This window comes from Sebastes umbrosus, chromosome 22 (genome assembly GCF_015220745.1).
Source record: "Sebastes umbrosus isolate fSebUmb1 chromosome 22, fSebUmb1.pri, whole genome shotgun sequence".
In the NCBI taxonomy this organism is placed as follows: domain Eukaryota; kingdom Metazoa; phylum Chordata; class Actinopteri; order Perciformes; family Sebastidae; genus Sebastes; species Sebastes umbrosus.
Window position 1 is genome coordinate 9,229,057 of NC_051290.1, and position 12,597 is coordinate 9,241,653.

The 12,597-nt window shown below is 42.3% G+C and overlaps 1 protein-coding gene across 11 annotated transcripts in view; it reads left to right on the forward strand.

Moving 5' to 3' along the window:
* Positions 1–5,603: 5,603 nt before the first annotated feature.
* Positions 5,604–12,597, forward strand: part of ank2b (ankyrin 2b, neuronal) — a 76,369-nt gene continuing 69,375 nt past the window's right edge. For 9 of the 11 annotated variants that reach the window (XM_037757750.1, XM_037757746.1, XM_037757747.1 and 6 more), the window contains exons 1-2: positions 5,604–5,931; positions 12,198–12,299. In XM_037757750.1, coding sequence (XP_037613678.1) covers positions 5,791–5,931; positions 12,198–12,299 — 243 coding nt within the window. In that variant the 5' untranslated portion in view covers positions 5,604–5,790. The remainder of the gene's footprint in view (positions 5,932–12,197; positions 12,300–12,597) is intronic. The other 2 variants (XM_037757753.1, XM_037757751.1) reach the window with 2 other exon arrangements.

The following is a 12,597-nucleotide window of genomic DNA, read 5'->3' on the forward strand; positions in this document are numbered from 1 at the left end:
AAAGTAAGATAAATAACAACAGCAGTACCAGCACATATCAAGGCAGAGAAAACATTTAAAGTTGTGACCGTATACCATTATGAAGCATATGGAAATAAAAGACTGCTTGGAGGTCAGAGGTCAGACTCCACTGGAGAACAGTGACTCCTCAACAGGCCCCGAGGCTTGAATCTGGGTAATATGAGGTCAACGATCTCATTCACCGGGTTACTATGCTAATCTATGCTACATATGTACAGTATGTGTATGTGTACCTGTGTGCATGGTGTGTTTGTAGCTGAAGTCAGTGTTATAGTAGAGCAGCTGGTTGTTCCGCAGCAGGGAGTCCCCACCACTCATTTCTGATTACACAGACAGGCTTTACACAGGCTGCAGGACTACAACTACTGCTTAACTCTACAACATCTGGCCCGTCATACCAGCCAGCACCAGCCAAATAGAGTAGCGCCAGTCTAGTGTGGAAATCTCTGGAGATTTCTTTATACTATAACATAAAAGGTTCGTGGAGTCAGTCAAAGCCATCAGTATTTCACAGAGTACAACATTAGTTGAGAAGGCTGTTCCTCCATGTAGTTAGTGTGAGTGGTTGAGCTTTGAACAAAGTATACCCAATACCCAGACTTGAAATTGTGACTCAGTCTTGAAACTTGACTTGAAACTTTAAGTCTCAGTTTTTGCCATGAAAGAATTCTGTAAAAATAAAAATAAAACAGTGTCAGACAGGCCTTGTATGGCTGCTCAGCTGGAAATGTTCATTATTACACCTTTGCATTGAAAGAACTATGTAAAAAACACAAATATCACAACTGCCAACTTTCCGTTTGCTTATGGTTTGACTTGGACTCGCCCCAAAGGACTTGAAACTTGACTAGAGACTCATCTCAAATGTCTTAGGACTCAATTTGAACTTGCTTCATCTGATTTAAAAACAGTCCTGCCTCTAACTTAACTAAGAAATGCAACAGAATTTAAGATTCCAACTTGCATTAATGAAGAATGAATAGATTCCATACAGCAACATCACTTTAGGGGACTGGCTATGAAGTCCAAGACAATTTTTCCCTGTTGGGCGTAGTGGAGCAAAGACAATGACAGTCAGTTAACCTGCTAACACTTGACCCACGTGTGCGCAGTTTGATTGACAGCAAATGCAGCCACGTGATGACAGCCTTCCTTGCTTCCTTCACAGCCACTGGATAAAAGCCAGATTCTTCACAGATTGCATTTTAATACCAAGTGGAAACGGGGTCTTAAGAAGCTTTTTAACCAGATCTGTAGCCTATTCATGGTGTTAACCTATCTGTTCAATTCACTTCTCAGATCAACCTGTCAGTCCTATATAATAGAGACATCCAAGCCGTCGCTCTGCTGTCACGCTCCGGTTTACAGCAGTCAGATATGTTAGTCTCAATAAGGTTTGACACAGAAAAAAGCCATTTTCTGCAGGTCTCTTATCTTGTAGCAAAAGAAGAATCCATGCATAAACCTTTTTTCCAAATCTGTGTTTCCATAGCAACCTGGCCTCCAACTTCTATAATTCATGTTTTCTTTATTTCATAGCCTGTTCTTTGTGGATAGACCCTGCTGAATAGTGATGAATACATATAGCTACATGTGGCAGTAATGTGCTCGATATGTTAAATATTCAATTCGAGATAAGTGTTTGCCTTTTACCTCTTATTCTCATGTTAGCATTGAAAAGGGCCTCCACTGACTTATGATTCTAGTTTAACTCTAGTGCATTCACACATGGAAACCAAGAAAATAAAGGATAAAGAAGTGATTTCTTTCGTGATTTTTAGCTAAAATTTAGAGATAAATGGAAACAGCATTTTGCTGCTGCCGTACAACCCCCTGGATTTTCAAACTAAAACATCTCTCCTCCCTTTCCCCTGCTAGTAAACCCTTCCGTACAACTACTGTAAACACACACACACACACACATCATCACATTTCCCTCCACAGCGAGAACATAAAGCAGTACAAGTGGCTTTACCAACGCCCCTCCTCCCTCCCGCAGCCAGTGAGCCATATGGTCGATCACAGATTACACCGGCCCCGCCCAGTGGATTACCGAACCACATAGGGAGTGGGGGGGTGGGGTGGGATGTGAGGAGGAGGAGGAGGAGATTTCTGTTGGCATTGTGGAGACATTATTTAAACTTGTGATGAGGTGAATAAATGATATTGCCTACCCCGCACAAGGCCACGTTTGACCTTTGTCTCTTTAAATCACACACACAAACACCACCCATGGCCTCATTCGTTGGCTCCACTAATTGGATGAGTGTTTTGGCAGATGATGGCTGTTTGGAGAGGATATGCAAGGAGACATTAACTAAATTACACCCCGGAGAAGGTTAATGAAACTAAAAAGGCCTATTAGGTGACAAAAGCAGGGTTGGGCTATTCCTAATTGTGTGCATTTTATGGAGCTAAACTGAACTGAAGTGGTATATGTGTGTATTTGCGAAATTATGATTGTGTTTGCATTTAGCATGAATGTGTGTGTTATCGTTAAAAGTTAAAGGTACAAACTCAAAGATCTCTGTTTCGTTTTCTTTTTGTGGCACCTATGGTGATAAGCGGTTATTGCAGCTGTGATTTTGGATCTCTCTTCCCTTCTGTGCACCGCTTGTGATTTTTTCCCGGGAATGTCATGGGTCTGTTGGCCAGAAAAATGGCTCGCACTTACTCTGTCCACAATGTCTCCCCATTCCACTTCGCTTTCAGTTGGGGAATCTTGAGAAATTGGGAAAATATAATGTGCCATGGTTTGGTTGCCTTGGTTCAAAAACAATCGAGCCAATGAGGGCCATGGGGGGGACTAACACAGTTGTTGAGCTGTGCGCCCTAGACAGCATGTGTTTTCATTATCGCCGGACATTCTAGTTTGTTTTTATTTCACTCCGCTCCACTTTTTAAAACCCCGGCCAAACCAGTATGTTGGCATGACTACGCATCAGTGTCGACTTAATATGCAGTTAGATTCCCCCTCGGAAATTGGTTAGAGTGGAAGCAATGTCAGACTGAAGATGGAGTATAATGACAATTCTGATATCGGGCCAACTTGTACACAGCGGCAAACATCTTGCTTTGGAACAAAAGGCATTGTGGTTCGATAGAATAACACCTAACAAAGCAACTTGTTTTTTGAATGCCAGAGCAGCAATTTGAATCATTCTGCATCAAGATCATTTGGTATTCATCTGTTCCTTTGTTTCTCCATGAAGAGTTTACATGTTTACACTTAATAATAATTCAAATCTCTCAGACACTGCAACTCAATGACCTGTGTGGGTGCTTATGTGCATATATGATGCTGCTATGAAACATGACCAGCTGCCTCGACCCCACCACTGCTCAGAGGGCCTCATAATTTCATAAGAGAAGCAGGTCCTTCTCACCTTACATCTGCAGCAGAGAACCAGTTTAGCTGGAGGTCATATACACCAGGCCACATGACCTGTCAGGCCTTGGTCATGTGTTTTGTCACATCAAGCCTTTGACTGGTTGCTCTATTCACCATCAGGCTGACCAGTTAAAATGTTCTGAAGACGTACAGTATGTCTGCTCATTCACTGGATGTTTTTCTTTGACCATTATCCCAATTTTTTGAAGTCCAACTAAATTACTAACCATGTTACCACCAGCAATTTTGTGGCTTAATCAGGCATTATGATGGTTGCCATTTTTGGAATTTTCCATTAATGCCTGTAAAATGTAGTAAATGCCAGAAAATATTCAGTTAATGCAACCCATCTGCATTATAAGGATAATAATAGTTAGATTAGATTAGTCCAGCTCAGAGGTGTCAGCCTGTATCACACAAGTCGCATTTTACCAACTTGGAACTGGATCCAAAATGACGCCAGCTCTCATAACCCGACCATACTCATTCTTCTGCTCAGCCAAATTATATATTCACACAATGTAGGATTTCATAGCTATGCAGACGACATACAGCTGTTCATTTGCAAGAACCCAATGACCACCAACACCCCCAACTAAAATGTAAACAGACTACTTAAGAACTATCCCAATTTGGATGTATGACAACTATTTGGAATTAAATGAGCTAAAAAAACAAACCTAAAACTGTGGAAAAAAGACAATCTGAAGGAACCTATTACCTAAATAGCTTGTGATTTTGTCCGATATGTTAAATGTGATGATCATGTGCTTGCTTCCTGAGTTTATATTCATTCATTCATAGAAAACTCCTTCTCATGTGGTTTCTGTGACTCTCAACAATGAGGAGTCTTTCTCCCTTATGGCTAACATATTCACTGAATGAGAATTACTTGGCTGATATTTTCAACAGTAAGCATATTGTGTGAGTCATGACCTAGAAGAGAGCAAAGAGAATGGGGACATTTACCTCCCTGATGTCATCAGACAAGGACACGTAACATGCGCAGGGGCTGAATACAAACTGACTGTGGATAAGACATACACTGACATGTGGAGACAGCAGGGACGTCTGAAGCTTCTATTAAGCAGCATACCATTAATTCTGTGAACCAATCAATTGCCATGAAAAGGTCTGTGTGACTTGTCATTTGCATTCAGTCCAGCTGAATCAATACAGCTGTGCTCCGGGCTACAGTCTGACACAGATCTGCATTAGTAAATCACCATGCCTGCTTCCATTAAACAGTCCATGACATGAGCTCCAGCTAAAGAAAAGTCACTTAGTGCCAAAAGCCTGGTATGCTGCTGTTGAACACCAGGCACCAGCAAGGGTCAACTATGATGACCACCGGTATTCATACTTATATCTTCAGATTGTATCAGTCTATAGCCAAATTGTTGTGCCAAAATCCAAGACTTAAATGCCAGATAGTGACAAGTATTCAATATTTCCTTCCATCATTTTCTCAGTAAAGGACAAAGAGTTCCAAACGGTTCCTCTTGGAGATAGAACTGCGCTTTAGCAGGTGTTAAGCAAGTGTAAAGCATGGTTTAGTTTCAGTGTGGGTGAAGGCATTTAGGAAAAGGTTGCATGTCATCAGAGCAGGTTACACTGGTTGTATATGTAACCTTCAAGGAGCCACACATATTGGCAGTATTATTTACCGGTATGTGCATGTGTATATGTAGGATTAGACTGATATTCAGTCAGTAATCAACAAACTCATGATCACTTTACCCACTTTACATTTGCACAAATGTAAGACAGGAAGCCCCATCATCTTTGAACCTGTGGAAATCTACAGATTGCAAATTGGTTTTATTTACGCTTGTTGAATCTGGATATTATGCAATTTAATACCCTTTCATGAACTCGTAGCAGCATAAATACACCTCTGTTTGCCAGACCAATGGAGAGTTTTAGTGTCTTTTGGAATATAATAAAATACTGCATATTATCACAAACTATTGGCACATAGGCGTCATATCAGTCCATGCTTAGTGCTGTCTGTGATGCCCCCTCCTGTTTTGGCATGCTGACCACCCTCTCTCTGCTCTCTGCTCTCTCTCTACATGCATAGCTGGGCTGGTGGGTGTAAAAATAGCCGGGTTAGGGGGGTGTTGGTCAATGGTCAGAGAGTTGGAAGAGCTAGCACTGTTCTGGCAGTAGCGGAGCAACAGTGACAGGGACCAGGCCAAAGGGAAGTGAGGTTTCGGTCTGGACTGAGGGGGTCGCCCCCATGGATGGTAGCCCGTAAAGTTGTTTAACGGGAGGGGGAAGGGGAGCAGGGACAGGGAGTGGATTATCAGAGTGATTAAATGCACTCACTTAGATTCCTTTACGTTCTGATGGGATAGACTTGTAAACCTTGCAGCATGGGCAACGCGGCCATGTGTAAGGTGTGTGGCTCGGACAAGGGCCTGAGGACTGCAGGTAGTCTGTCTAACCTGGACCAGAATGCTTTGCCAGACTACTACTGTGTGGAGCATTTTCCTGTGCAGCCTCCTCTGACACTGGTAAGAGCTCACACTTGGCAGGTGCAGCAGGCAACTTGGGCGCCCCTGAACTGCTCTTTTTTTAGGAGATGTTTACAGATAAGAAGGTTTTGATTCACTTTTTTAAAGCAGGAACTTTGAAGTCGGTGTCAGCTCTCGCTTTTAAATCCTCAGTTATTTTTATTTTGGGCACTATTTTGTTGACAGGACTGTCACTGAAAAGCTGCTCAACTTGCATGCAGCTGATACATTTTTCTGTTTGCAATGAAGGGATGTGTAATCTGCATTTGAACTTACTGTTCTGACTTCAGAATCAATACTGACTGGTGTCTTCTAATAGGTGTTAACAGGAATAGATACATGCTTTAGGTGGTTGAGGTGCTTGTGTGTGCATTAGTGTGTGTAAGTGTGTGTGGGATGGGGTGGGGGTGTTGTTACCTCTCCTCACCCTTTTAAAGGCCAGTGTGACATTTTTGCTCCTAAAGTATCCCTGCACAGCAGCATGTGGACTCGTGTGGCTAATTTGAAAAGCAATGTAATGACTTTAGCAGCATGCCGCTGCTGCTGTGCTGCTGCTGGGAATACAAGACAAAAAATATCGCTCACTTAGTCTGGTGCTGGGTCTTAATGTGTGGCTATTCCCAGAGCAAATTTAAAAAATATATGTCAGTGGGGTGACAGTATTTTGTTTGCTTCTAAAAGAGGTTTCTTGAGTTAAGTGATATTTTTGCGACAGTTTTTGACCTGCCTTATCCCCGGGTTGTAAAGCTGTACAAGAACTATTTGGCAGTAGCCTAATTGGAAAAAAAAGTGTTTTAAACCTTCACATAAGTAGGGTCAGTTTTTGCTGAATACAAAGCTTGGTCAGCTGTATGAGATGAAATTGTAGGTTTTAAACATATTACAGTGCATCAAAGGGCATCAGCAGTTTGGATATATTGTATTAATAGTGGCAGGATGACCAGGACACACACATACACAAATCATGCACACCAGGCTTCCTAAAATTGTTTGCAGGGCTTCATAAGTGTCTGACAGGATCATACTGGTGGCTTTGCATGTTTTAAGTCATCCGACTCTTTTTTAAATGCCCAACATTTTTGTGTAAAGCAAAAAGCTTTTGAAAGTTAGCATGAAAATCAACTTGCAGAGACTCAAATCAACATAGTTGTCTTTTAGTAATGCAGTTATGAGTAGAGACTATTTTGCAAGTTGTCATTGCTGGTGCATTCAAGTGCTGGAGGAAAACTCTGGTGCCTCAAAACTAACCTCAGTAGTCTTTTAATGCACACAACTAATTCACATGAACCTTCTGATGGCTCCTGTGTTGCGTTATCATCTTGTGAGTTTACCTTTCCAAAAGCAAAGCATGTTAAAGCTTTTTGGCACTTTGGATGTCAGAGCTTCCAACAACCACCAAAAGATTTTTGCTGCTTTATCACATATCAATGATTTACATTTTAAAAACAATAAAGTTCCATACAGACTAAATACAGTAGTAAACCAAAGGTCTGAGCTCTTGTGCTAACCTGTTAAAACATCAGACTTGCTTTGCTTTCCCTTTACATTCACTCAAACTGTCAAAATGTTCTCATATCTCATGCCTCCAACTTGTAGCACCTAAAAAGTTGTAATTGTAACCCAGCGCCTGGCACAGGAGGGTCCAGACGGCTGTAATTGGCCTGTGTAGGAGGAGGAGGAGGCCTGCAGTGACCCCGGGCAGCACAGCTTCCAGCTGAGCTTCTATTATATCTGATAGGATGAAAGAGAGAGGATGAGCGGAGGAACACAGAGAGGGAAGACAGTGAAACAGCAATGCAGTGGGACAATTAGAGCTCACCTTCACGTTTGCATGTCAGACATATTGACCCTTTGCCATCGGTTTTTAGACATGGTCTATTCTGGAGAGTCTTGACCCATGACCCTTGACCCCCTCACACTGATGTATCATGTGCATCTTAAGTTATATCCTCCTCTAATTATGGGTTTTAGCAATTATGCATACGTTTAGTGGTAAATTATTATACAGTCCTGCAGCTGTAGTGTTATATTAGTCAAGCATCACAAAGTGAGGTAATCAAGAATGCATAAAGCAATTCATTTATTAATCAATCATTATTTAAACCAGCTGTTATATACCTTATGCATTGATATCAAATTTCATCTGAAATAAATAATCCTCCAGGTCCTGCACTGATGTATGCTACTGTATGCTAATAGGTCCACGGGGACAGCTCTGATTGGCTTGGACATTTCCAAGTTGTCTTCCAGTTGATCATAATGGTAATGAAGGGGATGGAAACAGGGAAGGTGAATGTGGTGTATATATCAGGACCTACTGTAGTTCCAGTTATGTCAGCTTGAGGATAATGAATTAGAACAGGTTATTAATACTCTGCATGAATGACTATATAATTAATATCGCTGTGGGGTGAAAAGTATAAAAGAAAAGCAGCTTTTTATTTGGCTAACTGTGGGATATTTTGTGGTTGTAATGAATATTCTTGGTTGCACTGATTGAAGTGCTGTTGTTATCTCAAAACCATGGGTGTGTTCATATGGACTAATGTGTGCAAGGCAACCCAGAGGAGCTTTTAATATCAGAAACACACACACAAACAGAGCCGGCACCAACGGGAGAAGTGCAGTTGCTAGTAAACACAGATACTGTTATTCCGTCTGGACAGCTAGGAATAGAATGTGCTTCTTCGATCAAATAAACAAGGGCACAGTTGCAATTCATGTGTGTGTATGTTCCTATTCTTGTTTTTATGTGGGTCAAACGTCCTCTTTTAATTAATCTTAAGGGTAGAAATGTTTAAAAGGTTTATGTTAAAGGAATTATATTATTGTAAAGCCCAGTTTAATGGTAATGCATTTTGTTTTTGGTGGATGTGATGAGAGTGATAGGCCTCTACAAGTGAGAAGTGATAGCTTGGTAGCTACTATCACTCAACATAGGCTTGATTTACATGTTAACACCAGAGTAGTATGTGTGTGCATGCGTGTGCGTGCGTGCTAGCGTGCTTGTGTGTGGATACACGCACCTTAAGATCCAGTATGCCTCACATGTGAAAGATGCCACGACGTACGGCTGTGTTGATAGACAGTCCTAAAGGAAGCAATGCCCTTCTGACAGACAGAGCCTTGTTGTCATGGTTACCTCCAGAGAGGGCAGTGCTTGTCTCCGTGGTAACTGGGAGGGGCAAGGATGCCCCCAGCCTGGGCACCGGTCTCTCTCATAGCATCGTGTGTGTGCAGGGGTGTGGTGGATTTGGTTTGCATTATTGATAAAGCTCCTCGCGCTCCACAGATAAAGACGGTGACTCTGTAAATGAATGTTTGATGTAATGTGATGGAGGAGGAGATTTAGGGGCTGGGCTTTGTCATGCCTGGCAGGTTTGATTAAGTCATGAAGTTGTGTCTAGACACAAGCTGAAACATAAGCAGGAACAGATTGTTCTAGAAAGGACACATGACACAATATAAAAGATTTGATGCCATCAGTGTTATTGAGGACATTTTATTTCACTAACTACGTAACTCCATTCTAAATTGTTGTGAAAGAGGCAGAAAAGCGATGTCCTTCATGTCTGACTAAGGTTCCTTTATTGCAGACTCACCCCAAACACGACCTTCATGTAACTGTAGGCATTTTAAAGCGTTTTTTTTTTCTTATATACTCAGCACATTCAAAACATTTTGCCATCAAAGAGAGTGACAAACTGACTAAGCTCCTTATAACCAGGAGTTATGAAACAGTTTCTGTAGGAAGCTGGCTGCCACAATCCTCCCTTTCTCTCCAATGTTAAGTGCTGTCCATTCAAAAGCCCCACTTGTCTGCGAGTCATGTTGGTCTAAGTGTCACTATAGCAACCCGCCACTGGCAGAACGATGATTAGGGCAAGGTCTTGCATAATGTGACTCTGCAGCTCTGGAGCGAATGCGAGGATGTTATAAGACAGGCTTGATTTTTGTAATGGCTGCTTTGTGCAGTGCTGCTATAGAAAACAATGCTAACCCTGTAAGAACATGTATGAGGCTGTATGAACAAGACTTTCCGGACTTCAGTACATTCCATGTATAAACTGGTGGACTCGGGGGCAATCACCCCCCCTGGTGCCCTCTTCGATGTCCTATATGGTAGATAAACATTATAAAGTGCATGATGCAGGGACCTCTAAGGTGCCCTTCCAGTGGAGAAAACTTGATGACAACGAGATGAAGGGACCTCTAGGTAGCACCTCCAGTAGAGAAAGCGTGATGACGACGATTAAAGGGACCTCTAGGGTGACCTTCCAGTGGAGAAAACTTGATTACAACGAGATGCAGGGACCTCTAGGATGCCCTTCCAGTGGAGAAAACGTGATGAAAATATGATGCAGGGAACTCTAGGGTGCCCTTCCAGTGGAGAAAACGTGATGAAAATATGATGTAGGGAATTCTAGGGTGCCCTTCCAGTGGAGAAAACGTGATGACAACGTGATGCGGGAACCCCTAGGGTGCCCTTCCAGTGGAGAAAATGTGATGACAACATGATACGGGAACCTCTAGGGTACCCTTCCAGTGGAGAAAACATGATGCAGGGACCTCTAGGGTGCCGTTCCAGTGGAGAAAATGTGATGACAATGTGATGCGGGGACCTCTAGGGTGCCCTTCCAGCGGAGAAAACGTTATGAAAACATGATGCAGGGACCTCTAGGGTTCCTGTCCAGTGGAGAAAACGTGATGACAACGTGATGCAGCGACCTCTAGGGTGCCCTTCCAGTGGAGAAAACGTAATGTAAACATGATGCAGGGACCTCTAGAGTGCCCTTCCAGTGGAGAAAACATGATGCAGGGACCTCTTGGGTCCACTGCATATACTGTATACAACTGCACCATCTATCTCAAACAGACTTCAAGTCTCTGCAAGTTGACTTTTGTAGTGTACTGGCATGAATTATAAGCTGTCTGTAATGTTACGGGTCGATTGTGGACTAAAACATGGAGAAACATTAGCATGGTCCTTTGAGGTGATTGTGGCGGTGTTGCTGAAAGCTGTAGTAGTCGTGAGCCTGAGTGATGCAATGCAGTTCTCTGCAGCAGCCAGGCAGCAGCTGACTGCAGGTCAGCCAGAAACACAAGACCAGGACTATCTGTATGTGTGTGAAGTAGTCATCAGTGCTGCAGTGTCACTGCTCATTCTATACATCGTCAGGGCTGCGGCTGTAGGTGACTGCGGCTGTAGGTGACTGCGTGACAGACTATAGGAAAGGACACACACAAAGACGCATAACTCTAATAACTGTCAACACCGAAAGGGCTTGCTAATGAAAATTTTAGGTTGACCTTTACAGCCAATGAGAGACAAATTCCTCAGCTACAGAAACAAACAGAACATCCGCTGAAGTGTCCATGAGTAAGACAGTGAGTCCCCCACCATCCTCCACTATTTCTGAATCTGACCTCTGACCTCCTGTTGGAAGGAGTAACGCAGTTTGAATGCAGTAAAAAATAAGCATCACACGGTGTTTTTCCACCGGAGGAGCAGAGAGCCGGGAGCTTTTGAACAAGCTGTGTGTGAGCCAGGATTTAGCTTTAGTGAAGGCACCGAGAGGGAAAAGTGCTGAATCATTCTGCCCCCTTACAGTCCTGGTCTGTTTCCAACCGCTGCTCACTCAGCATCCAACGACAAACAGGGGACATGTCCTTCCCAAACACACACATACACATTATGGTGCACTAAGGAAACAGCATGACTAATTATGACTGCAGTATTGTTGTTGATAATGATTTATTTGCGAGATTCTGCTCAAGACTTGAGTCCTCAACAGAAAATTAAAACATGTTAATTGCATAAGTGTGCATACATAGATAATTAACAATTACATACAACTACTTTATAGAGTTACATGCATACATTAGATTAGATTCAACATCATTGTCATGTCACACAGTAACTACCATGAAATGCAGTCAAAGGGGCTCTGTGGCGTTCTATTGTAAACAAGCAAAATGTTTTATTCAGTGTTACTCACCAAAACACATTGTGCGTATCTGTGAGCTCTAACACATTTGTTGAATGTTTTCCTTCCTGAATTTTTATGATTGATTTTTAGATTGTGGTGCAAGATTGTGAGTTGGATTTTGTATCCGTTACTTGAGAAAGAATGTGACTCATTCAACCGGAGAGGCTTAATCATGTGATTACCAATCATCGTTGACAGCCAATGACGAAATGTAAATGTGGTTTGGACATACGTAGATTATTTTTTAAAAATGTATTTCTCCTGTGTCTCTTCCAGTCGGACAGTAACACCAGTTTCCTGCGAGCGGCGAGAGCAGGGAACATTGACAAGGTTTTGGAATATCTGAAAGGGGGAGTGGACATCGGCACCTGCAATCAGGTAGGAGACAGATCACATGACATCATTCACAACATCCATTCACACGCACACACCTACACACTCCTTACAGCAGCAGAGTATACACAAAACATTTTCTGATACATGGTATATTTTGATGGAAGTGTGGGAATACATATATAAAACACATTAACATCTGCTGGGAGGCTCCCCTACAAGCCTATCTCTGGACGCTACAATGTAAAGTCATAGAAACTACTACTACTTGAACAAGAAGAACCGCCAACTTGATTTAATCCAACTAATAATGTAAAGATACATTGGTCAAACTCTAACATTA